This window comes from Oncorhynchus keta, chromosome 26 (assembly GCF_023373465.1).
Source record: "Oncorhynchus keta strain PuntledgeMale-10-30-2019 chromosome 26, Oket_V2, whole genome shotgun sequence".
NCBI lineage: Eukaryota > Metazoa > Chordata > Actinopteri > Salmoniformes > Salmonidae > Oncorhynchus > Oncorhynchus keta.
This window is the reverse complement of record NC_068446.1, coordinates 38,724,402-38,736,466: the sequence shown is the minus strand read 5'-3', so window position 1 is coordinate 38,736,466 and position 12,065 is coordinate 38,724,402. Positions and strand designations below refer to the sequence as shown.

General features: G+C 41.4%; 1 protein-coding gene across 1 annotated transcript; it reads right to left on the bottom strand.

Annotated features, from left to right (window-relative positions):
• Nucleotides 1-103: 103 nt before the first annotated feature.
• LOC118359365 (SIN3-HDAC complex-associated factor-like) lies at nucleotides 104-11,929 on the bottom strand. Its single transcript, XM_035737912.2, has 6 exons — nucleotides 11,777-11,929; nucleotides 9,637-9,764; nucleotides 9,144-9,243; nucleotides 8,865-8,988; nucleotides 8,156-8,306; nucleotides 104-3,383 (listed from the first exon to the last, which is right to left on the bottom strand). Exons 2-6 carry the CDS (start codon nucleotides 9,762-9,764, stop codon nucleotides 3,107-3,109), a joined length of 780 nt encoding a protein of 259 aa, XP_035593805.1. The 5' UTR covers nucleotides 11,777-11,929; the 3' UTR covers nucleotides 104-3,106.
• Nucleotides 11,930-12,065: the final 136 nt, after the last annotated feature.

The following is a 12,065-nucleotide window of genomic DNA, read 5'->3' as shown; positions in this document are numbered from 1 at the left end:
AGTTATCTTGAATGTGGGACTAGATTTAGCCCTGAAACAGCATAAAGGAGCATACAAGGTTTTTGGGAATATAATAATCATGCCAAAAACATAAAATCCAGACTCAAACTCACAAAATTACTTTTATTGAAAGACTAGTAAAAAAAAAAAAGTACATCATCATGTATAAAAATACAAAATGTCTAGAGCAAACTTGGTAAATAAATGCAAGTGCATAGCAACAATACATGCATGTAGCGCTAAAGCACTAAAGCTATTTTAAGAAATGCACAATTGTAAATTGCTCTGGTGAAGAGCGTCTCCTAAATGACAAATGTAAAGCTAAATCGACTTAAATTATATTCAGGTCATATGCAACATCACAGGGAAAAGATGAGAGAAAAGTAAAGTTTTATTAATATACATCTAATTAAATTCATATTTCAACAGGCTGGATACCTGATACGGAGGTACAGGTCCAATCAAATGTTTGTTTATAACATAATAAAATACTACACGATAATGTAGATAAAAAAAAATAAAAAAAAGACAAGTATTGATCCCAATATTTCACAAATACTGTTATAAATTGTGAATTTCTGACTAGAACACTGCTCGTTTAAGAGCTACATTAAAGCTAATCATATGACAGAACTACAAAACTTTGAATGTAACATCTTTAAGTTATTACAGTGAGAAACCAGAACACAGTAATATGGGGAAAATGCTGTAATACAAATAAATATGAAATAAATAACAAAAACTGAACTACAAAGCCGTCACCCTCCATTTAAATATGTACACATACATACAATCCTCCCTATGTTATGGCTCATTAAAACAAACAATATTTTAGTGTCCTTTTAATGCCACTAATAGCCTACAAAATACATTGAAATTATCAGTTTTGCATTTCAAATTGAATGAATTTAATTGTGCTTTGGTTGTTTGATGTATGCTAGTATATCGTGGTTGTTTAACTAACCAAGGAATGAGGAATCCTAAGTTCAGAACACAATAAGTCCTCAAAAGTATAAAATGGTTAAATAAAGATCAATAGCATTGATATACTGTATGTATCACAAGTAGGCCATCCATTTAAATCTGAAACACCTGCAGCACCACAAGAGGCAATGTGGTTTAAATTATGTGGAAGTCCTGCAAAAAACAAAAACACTAATACGCAAACCGTTTCCTCAAAACAATCAAAAACACAATACACTTATTGACAACAGGGGTGCAGATTTAGAATGTTGTGCTCATGTGGAGAGAGAACACTTAGAGGGTTTGATTTCTGAGGCCACCCATTCATGAAATGTATGCATGCATTACTAAGTTGTTTTGGATAAAAGTGTCTGCTAAATGGTATACATTACATTGTAGGTCTAGGTTGTTGCAGTAGATACACTGTTTGTGTGTATGTATGTATGTATGTGTGTGAGTTGGTTCTTCTATACTTGTGGGGATTGAAAACCCCCAAAAGGATAGTAAATGAATGGAAATTCTCCATCGTGGGGACATTTCCCACATCCCCATGAAGACAAAGGCTATTTTAAATTCAGGGGTTAGGTTTAGGGTTACAATTAGAGTTATGGTAAGGGGTTAGTGGTTAGGTTTAGGGTTACGGTAAGGGTTAAGGATTGGATTTTGAATGGAAATAAATGTTAGGTCCCCACGAGGATAGAAGAACAAAACGTGTGTGTGTGTGTTAATTACATCATCCTGTCCCCTTACTGACAGTAAGAAAAACTCTAGTATAAAAGTTTACCACGCTCTAGAACTCTAGAAGGAATAGGTCATGATCTGAACTGGTCACGATTGTATTTGCTGGTGTATAATACAGCAGATGAGACAATTTTGCGAATTTGTTCCCCCTTTTAAATAAAACAATACTTTGTGGCTTCGGGGCATTATGTCTGGAAAATACGAAAAAGACTTCCACAAAAATTGTAGTTATGCTTTTAAGGCCATGCAATAGCTTATTAGACTTATGCATCTGATCTACAGATATTTTGGATGAGAGGGGTTATTTTCTTCGGCATTCATGCAAAACTCACTAATGTGTTGCTTCTCTTCATTTTGAAAGCCTAAGGCATCCATTAACATATAATAAGCAGGAGAAAACTCAAACTTGCACTAACTATTATGTCTCAAAAGGGACATTTCACAATTTTCAACTTCATATTCATCATCTCCAGCACCACCTCAACAAATGTGAAGAAAAAAAAATCACACTTCAATGTTGTGTAGTTATAGAGATAGAGGAAGATAAGTGTTTCTGATTTAATCCAGAAACACTTTTGACATGATCAGGTAGTTAGTTTCCTAACCTTTGCCTGCTCATAATTGTTTCTAAAAAGATTCACGATGTCAAACGTTTTTCATCCGGAATCCAGATGGTGTGCGTCCTTTAGACTACAAAACATAGACACCTGCCGTTTTTAAATATGTTGATGTTGGGGTGATGCTGGAGATAATAAATGTCAAGTTGAACCTTTTTGAAATGTCCCTTTAATATCATCCCTTAGTACCAACACTGACTAAACACTGGCGCTGCCTTCCCTCACTAAATTAAGGCTGGTGTATTGGCTGTTGGTGGTGTATTGGCTGTTGGTGCTGTGAATAGGCCTTTCTCAACCGAGGCCGATATATAAATATATACAGGCCCATATAAAGAATCAATTAAAAAAATGGTATAAATGCAAATGTGTTTCAGTATAATACAAGTGCTACTGTACGACTGTAACCTGTAAAAGGTATGCTGGTGATCAGTCAGAGCTACAGCATTTCATGTCAAGGAGAAAAACACACCAAGAAAGGTGTTCGAACATTTGCAACATGTAGGTACTACATGACTTGCCCAATAAGAAAAGCTAATTTTCCGTTGCATGCCTGGCCTAACGAACATGAACCCAGGACAAGGAGAATACCAAGTATAAGACCTGATGGTTTAGTCAGTCCACAAGATACCAAACTAACAAACAAAATTACTGAAAAAAAAAAAGTCAAAATGGGTTTCAGCTGCTCGTTGACTGAAGGAAATCAGACCTAACTCATTTTTATAAGCGCTTGTAAACCAGAAGCACTCCCAAGGCTTCCTCAAAGATGCACACACTGTGGTGCAGCGTCACCAGTCTCCCTCCTCAACGGTCTGAGGTGTTGTCATGGTGACCTTTAGCTGAGGAGTCTCTAAGCTCTTCTGGCTGTTTGACCTCTTCACCTCCTCTTCCTCCTCCGTCACTTCTACCACCTCCACCTCTTCTTCCTCGTACCCTTCCTCCTCCTCCTCCTCCTCCAGCTCCTGCCGCTGTTGTTTCTTGCGGCAGCAGGGCTTGAAGAGGTGGGGGTCGATGAGCACCTCCCCAAACCGGCCCTTGTAGATGATCCCACAACACACCCTCTGCCTAGAGGAGGAGCAAAGGGGCATGGGATTATTCCTGTGATACAGACAGTACATCCAACCATTCGAGATACAGACAATTATTGTTACAGACACTAAGCATGTGCACATATAAAATACAAAATAAATCCTCCTTCGATGGCTCATCTTTCTTTCTTTCTCTTGCTTTCTCTTTCATTCATTCTTCCCTCTCTTTTATCTAACTACCAGAGCAGTGGTGAGGATGCGCATCTGGTGAAAATTAACAAGGAAGCTTCCAGGCTGGAGAATACAGATGCAGTGTTCTGTTAGGAGGACCATGAGCTCACAGCACACACACACACCACTGCATTGTGTGAAGTTGATTGTTTTTAAATAAACTGTGAAAGAGTGGCCACACACATACAGGCCATAAAGGATAATGAATGAATGATGTACCACCTTATCGACTGAAGACTGTATGAAACTGTATGAGTGTTATCAGGACATGGGGGACACAGGAAACAAGTTACAGTCACTCAGATACAACTTACGGACACATTCTTCCTGTTTATCATCCTCACTATCATCGCTCTCAGAGGAATAAATCCACTTCAAAAACACTTGTGACCATGGATATGGGAGGCTGCATATGGATCAGAAGACTTCCCACATTTGTTCCGCACTAAATCAATACAAACACTGACTAAATAAGTACAGACAATCTACCAGAACCAAAAATATATATATATATTTTAAGTAGGCAAAAGGTATTAAATGAAACGTTTGGACAAGGCAGTCATGAACATTCTACATCTCAGAGTTTGCAGGACAGAAAGGGATGTTTTTCCCCAGACCCAGATTAAGCCTCGACTTCATATACCCGATTCTGTGTTTCCAAACATTGCCGCACAAGGGCAATGCGCACAAGTTGGTGGTAGAGCACGGGGGAGTTGTTATAGAATGCCAGCACAAAAAAAAGCCTATATTTACATGTTGCTTATGAGTAAATTTCACTCTACTTTTGGATTATAATTGGATTTTTAAGGCTCGTATGAATGTCCTGCTTAATATAATGTTTGTGTCATCATCGCAAATAAACTGCATTATACTTAAACAAATAGTTCAACTTCAACCAGTAAAACGGCTCTTTGGCTAGCTTTTATAACAGCCTATGTCAATAAGCGTTAGCATTCTAGCCAACAACTGCTGCAACAAAATAGTTATTTTGCGAAGTTCACAACCAAATAACATCATTGTAGCGTATGAGAACCTAAAAAAGTGAATTTGTTCAGAAGTAATAAAAATGTAAATCTAGGCTGTTGAAAATGCGCAGATGGCTTTCTTACTGAAGCCAAGAGTCGCGCACATCTGTGAGTGACGTCAGTGTGGCGTGTACTGGAAAGGGGTCGATTGCACTTTCAATTGATATTTTCAGTCCCGGACAAGGTTTAAACTGTGTCCCGGGAAACTGGCCCATACTGTCTATCAGGGCATGTATAGTGAACAAAAACATAAAACGCAACAATTTCAAAGATTTAATGAGTTGCAGTTCATACAGTGGGGCAAAAAAGTATTTAGTCAGCCACCAGTTGTGCAAGTTCTCCCACTTAAAAAGATGAGGCCTGTAATTTTCATCATAGGTACACTTCAACTATGACAGACAAAATCACATTGTAGGATTTTTTATGAATTTATTTGCAAATTATGGTGGAAAATAAGTATTTGGTCAATAACAAAAGTTTATCTCAATACTTTGTTATATACCCTTTGTTGGCAATGACAGAGGTCAAACGTTTTCTGTAAGTCTTCACAAGGTTTTCACACATTGTTGCTGATATCTTGGCCCATTCCTCCATGTTGATCTCCTCTAGAGCAGTGATGTTTTGGAGCTGTTGCTGGACAACACGGACTTTCAACTCCCTCCAAAGATTTTCTATGGGGCTGAGATCTGGAGACTGGCAAGGACACTCCAGGACCTTGAAATGCTTCTTACGAAGCCACTCCTTCGTTGCCCGGGCGGTGTGTTTGGGATCATTGTCATGCTGAAAGACCCAGCCACGTTTCATCTTCAATGCCCTTGCTGATGGAAGGAGGTTTTCACTCAAAATCTCATGATACATGGCCCCATTCATTCTTTCCTTTACACGGATCAGTCGTCCTGGTCCCTTTGCAGAAAAACAGCCCCAAGGCAGGATGTTTCCACCCCCATGCTTCACAGTAGGTATGGTGTTCTTTGGATGCAACTCAGCATTCTTTGTCCTCCAAACACGAGAACATGAGTTTTTAACCTAAAAGTTATATTTTGGTTTCATCTGACCATTTGACATTCTCCCAATCTTCTTCTGGATCATCCAAATGCTCTCTAGCAAACTTCAGACGCGCCTGGACATGTACTGGCTTAAGCAGGGGGACACGTCTGGCACTGCAGGATTTGAGTCCCTGGCGGCGTAGTGTGTTACTGATGGTAGGCTTTGTTACTTTGGTCCCAGCTCTCTGCAGGTCATTCACTAGGTCCCCCCGTGTGGTTCTGGGATTTTTGCTCACCGTTCTTGTGATCATTTTGACCCCACGGGGTGAGATCTTGCGTGGAGCCCCAGATCGAGGGAGATTATCAGTGGTCTTGTATGTCTTCCATTTCCTAATAATTGCTCCCACAGTTGATTTCTTCAAACCAAGCTGCTTACCTATTGCAGATTCAGTCTTCCCAGCCTGGTGCAGGTCTACAATTTTGTTTCTGGTGTCCTTTGACAGCTCTTTGGTCTTGGCCATAGTGGAGTTTGGAGTGTGACTGTTTGAGGTTGTGGACAGGTGTCTTTTATACTGATAACAAGTTCAAACAGGTGCCATTAATACATGTAACGAGTGGAGGACAGAGGAGCCTCTTAAAGAAGAAGTTACAGGTCTGCGAGAGCCAGAAACCTTGCTTGTTTGTAGGTGACCAAATACTTATTTTCCACCACAATTTGCAAATAAATTCATAAAAAATCCTACAATGTGATTTTCTGGATTTTTTTCCCTCATTTTGTCTGTCATCGTTGAAGTGTACCTATGATGAAAATTACAGGCCTCTCATCTTTTTAAGTGGGAGAACATGCACAATTGGTGGCTAACTAAATACTTTTTTGCCCCACTGTATGAGGAAAACATTAAAATGAAATAAATTCATTAGGCCCTAATCTATGGATTTCACATGACTGGGAATACAGATATGCATCTGTTGGTCAGATACCTTAAAAAACAGTACGGCATGGATCAGAAAACCAGTCCGTATCTGGTATGACCACCATTTGCCTCATGCAGCGTGACATTTCCTTTGCATATAATTGATCAGGCTTTTGATTGTGACCTGTGCAATGTTGTCCCACTCCTCTTCAAAGGCTGTTTAATGATGCTGTATATTGGCGAGAAGAGGAACACGCTGTCGTACACGTCAATCCAGAGCATTCCAAACATGCTCAATGGGTGACTGGTGAATATGCAGGCCATTGAAGAACTGGGACATTTTCAGCTTCCACGAATTGTGTACAGATCCTTACGTCATGGGGTCGTGCATTATCATTCGGAAACATGAGGTGATGGCGGCTGATGAATAGCACGACAATGGGCCTCAGGATCTTGTGGTGGTAACTATGTGCATTCAAATTGCCATTGATAAAATGCAATTGTTTTCTTTGTCCGTAGCTTGTGCCTGCCCATACAACAACTCCACTGCCACCATGGGGCACTCTGTTCACAATGTTGACATCAGCAAACCGCTCACCCACACGACTCCATACACATGGTCTGCGGTTGTGAGGCCGGTTGGACATACTTACAAATTCTCTAAAACGACGTTGGAGGCGGTTTATGGTTGAGAAATGAACATTCATTTCTCTGGCAACAGCTTTGGTGAATATTCCTGCAGTCAGCATGCCAATTGCACGCTCCCTCAAAACTTGAGACATCTGTGGCACTGTGTTGTGTGACAAAACTGCACATTTTAGAGTGGCCTTTTATTGTCCCCAGGACAAGGTGCACATATGTGATGACCATGCTGTTTAATCAGCTTCTTGATATGCCACACCTGTCAGGTGGATGGATTATCATCTCGACAAAGCAGAAATGCTCACTAACAGGGATATAAATGTAGCCGATGTAAAATGGCTAGCTAGTTAGCGGTGGTGTGCGCTAGTGGCGTTTCAATCGGTGACGTCACTTGCTCTGAGACCTTGAAGTAGTGGTTCCCCTTGCTCTGCAAGAGCCGTGGCTTTTGTGGAGCGATTAGTAACGATGCTTCGAGGGTGACTGTTGACGTGTGCAGAGCGTCCCTGGTTCGCGCCCAGGTCAGGGCGGAGGACGGACGTAAAGTCTATACTGTTACATTGATGCTGTTGACCCGGATCACTGGTTGCTGCAGAAAGAGGAGGCGGTCAAAAGGGGGGTGAGTGTAGCTGATGTGAAATGGCTAGCTTGTTAGCGGTGGTGCGTGCTAGTGGCGTTTCAATCGGTGACGTCACTTGCTCTGAGACCTTGAAGTAGTGGTTCCCCTCTGTAAGGCTTTTGCGGAGCGATGGGTAACGATGCTTCGAGGGTGACTGTTGATGTGTGCAGAGCGTCCCTGGTTCGCGCCCAGGTCGGGGCGAGGAGACGGACGTAAAGTCTATACTGTTACATAAACAAAATACTACACAAAATTTGAGAGAAATAAGCTGTTTGTGCGTATGGAACATTTATGGGATCTTTTATTTCAACTTATGAAACATGGGATCAACACTTTGCATGTTGGGTTTATATTTCTGTTCAGTGTAGTTTACTGGGAAGATCCTCCAGCCTTACCTCTTCCAGTAAGTGAGGTCCAGGAAGGAGAAGACAGGGGAACGGCTGGAGCCAGGGGAGAGTTCTGTGTCAGTGCCCTCGTCTGAGGGGTTGCTGTAGCTGGGAGACTGGGCCGGCGAGGCACTGGACGTGGTGCTGTGGGCATCAGAGTCTGGAGAGGCGGTAGAACCATAGATGAAGTAAGCTATACTGTAGTGTACATTATTTGGTAGAACGCAGCAGGGGTATGTTCAGAGTGGGAATGTCACACAACGTTTGAAACATCTAATCTGCCAGAATATTTACATAATAATTAGGTGGGTGCTTATATTTGTCTTATACAAGCGTTATAAGCACCCACCTAATTATATGCATGCGTGAATTGAAAATGTGCTATTTTGCATATCCCAACTCCCCCTGAGACACCCTCGGAAAGTGGGGCCACGGCCAGCCATTATCAATGGCGACACTGGAGCAATTAGGGTAAATTGCCTTGTAGGCTCAGGGAGTCGAACTAGCAACCTTTTGGTTACTGGCCCAATGCTCTAACCGCTAGGCTACATGCAGTTAGGCTACAATACAAGGATACTTGTGAAATGAAAAAATGTCACCTGCCTCAGTGCCTCAACACCTGAAAAGCACTGAGATTGGGTCCTTATGGTTACATTGATCTATTACTGAAGTGGTCAAACCCCATTATGTTTATGGTTGCATTGTGAACAGGACATACTGTTTCTCTTCAGCTCTTTCTGCAGTCGGCTGATCTCTCTTGGCCTGGCTCTCTTGGAGAGGGACTTCAGCTTCTTTGGCCTGGAAGACATCTTCAGGCTGGGGCCTCCTCGGGCATCAACCACCTAATATAAGAGAGGAGGGGAGGGGAGAGAAGAATAGTAGAGAGGGGGATAAGAAAGAAAAGGAGATGGGAGGAGAGGAGCTCCTCTCTTTTTGGTGTTATTCATAACCATTTTCAACAGACAGGTGAGTGGTGAAGAGGAGATCAAGAGCTTACATGATTCCAGCTTTTCTTAGACCCCACTGGGAGTTTCTTCCATCGTTTCACAAGGAGTACACAGGCATTGCAGATTTCACCAGACCGAGTTTCACACAATCTACATGAGGGGAAAACGTGTGAAATATGGGTTAAGCAGGACAATGTGAACAATGTCAATATTATGGTTCCTAATGTCATTACATTTTGGTTACCAGGACGTATTTTATTTTTATTCAAACCATTTTAGATGAATTCACATGTAGTTGTCAACTCATAGGGACACTTTTGTAATTGTGAGTGTGTGTGCTTGGGATGCATAAATACTACACCCGTTTCCTGCATACGCAATGGAAACATAACTGAATGTGACATTTCATTGACTCCGCTCCGTTATTTTAAAAAAACAACAACTATATTTTGTACAATGCCTGCAGCAGACTACAGTCATTCTATTTTTACAACTTGGACATAGACTATAAAGCCGCGGTAATTGTCAGAAATTCTTGCTTACCCGAAACAGCTCGTGAAGTCCTTCTCGTACCGCTTGCTATCCGTGAAGCGCGAGCTGGAGGACTTGGCGCGGCAGATGCAACAGCCGTCTAAACTCCGGTACATCTTCGGCTTGTGAAAGCCAAACATCTGTTTTCGAAAACAAAACAGCAAAGGCAATTTGCAGTTTATTAAAATGAATATATATATATATACATATATATATATATGCAATAATCATAATGAGAAGGATTGGCCTATAACAGGCGATGGTTAGCCTACATGCCTGTTACATTTTGAGGTTATATATATTCTCCATATTAATGGCTTATTCAAACGTTATGCAAAATATTCAGCTTGTGTACCAACCAGCGGAACAACAAGCTAACATTTCAATGTGTTTCTATATGGAGATGGTTGATATAGCTGACATTCAATATTTTTTATACGGTTCGCGAAATTAAGCGCGCTAGATGAAAGTGAGCGCCATACTCTGACCCAAATGGGACTGAATATAGGTCAGCTGTCTGCACGTCAGACACGTCCCCCTGCCGCCGCGCTCTTATCGCCCTCTGAGATTTGCATAGCTCCCGCACCGATATGTCAAAATATGATATGTTGTAAGCTAGGGCAAACCTGTAAACTCTGATTTTGATGCTAAAGGACAGACCCGCCTGACCAGTGAATGAAAGAGGCTAATGTGATGAGACCTGCTTGTGTGAATACCTTGTGGTGCAATAAATTGTTTTAAAAAATGTAAATAATAAAATAAAAAATGGGGGTATGGTTTAATTATAATCGACATTTAAAGTAGATTTTATCTTGTGTTGCCATGCAAACCCCATCACTAAGCACACGGAGGCCTTCAAAATAATCATGCGGCAAAATCGTGAGCCGCGCCCCCCATGCTACTTGTTTTGCCATCGAAGCGGCAGTCCTTCGGGTCTCTTGACAATGCAGTGGTACGACCACAGACAGTAGCAGGATAATACAGTAGGCCTGTGTGCGGTAACTCTACATGGCAACACACTTCAAAGGTGGGGAAGGGGGAATGAGGGCGGGGTGTGTGATGCGCTATCATGTGCGAAATATTTCGAATTTTAAAGTTGTAAAACTGACTTAACATCGTTAATCATTCAAAGTGACTGTTTAAAAACTAAAAACTCTTCGGTCATGATAAAAAAAATAACCTTTCCACCGAGGAAAGAGTACTGTAAATCGATACGTTCACCGCCCACTTTCGCCAGGAAGCATGGCACACGAGCAGCCTCATGCGCACCCATTTTAAACGGAACCTTTCAACCCGTCGTCGGTCGTCTACCGGTCCATAAACTCGATTGTCGATGACACAACCGCATTATCAAACTTATTTCAGAAAACGGACATATTCCTCTCCAAAACGATACAATCATACATCGGAACAGTCTTGTAATGTGATCTTTACCCTTTGTTATTTAAGCGATGCCGCGTCACTGGCCAGTGCACCTCCAAACACGCACCAAGTTCAACGCTTCGGTTTTTAACAGTGACAACGTACTCCAATGTTATTGAATTGTGGTTTAACCTTGCCATCATTTGGTTAGGCTACTACTTGTTTTGTCGTGATAGATGCATCCATGAATGTGTTGACACACGGAGTAATCGCGTATAAACTCATCTCGGGTGGGCGTGATGGGAGCTCGAACTTGGGCATTAGTTGCATCAGTATACTATGCAGTCATTAATCAGAAACGGAACATGCATATTTCAACATTGCAAACTTAAAAATGGAGTTAGTAGCTATGAATACACCTATTCAAAAATCACAATTAAAACGAATTAATCATCAATACACCATACACTAATGTACAAGGCATAGAGCTAAACAATCAAGGGGACACAATGCGTTTAGGGCCAAATCTGCATTAAACATGGTTGCAATCGTATCACCAATTATTATTTCAATTTAAACTAGCCTATAAAAAAAGTGGTAACATAGTAGGCATATGGTAGGCTTATAAATGCTTAATTCTAACGGTGACAATGTTAATTGTTCTCCCTCAAGTGGACAACAACTCGAGCTTACTTGTTTTAAATCATAGCCTACAATAGCCAAGCAAACAGACACCAAAAGCTTGCACAGTTTGAGTAGCTTCTTGAACAATAGCCAACACTTTTCTTACCTTGATGCAAATCGAACGTAGTTGATACAAAGTAATAACCTTTAACACGAGTTGTTACAATGTAATTACTCTCACAATTCACCAGCAACCAGCTAGCTCTCTGTTGTTGACGTCTCGCTGGCTGTGTCTGGGACTGGGTAGTTGTGGACTCACTGCGCGTGCGCTCCATCAACGCCTCCATTTTCTGATTTTCTTCAATCAACCTAATTTGCATAAATGGCTGACGTTTCAGTGCGTCGGCGGTCTGCTGGCCTTATAAGGATGGGAACATTGCGCGGGAAGAGGGGGC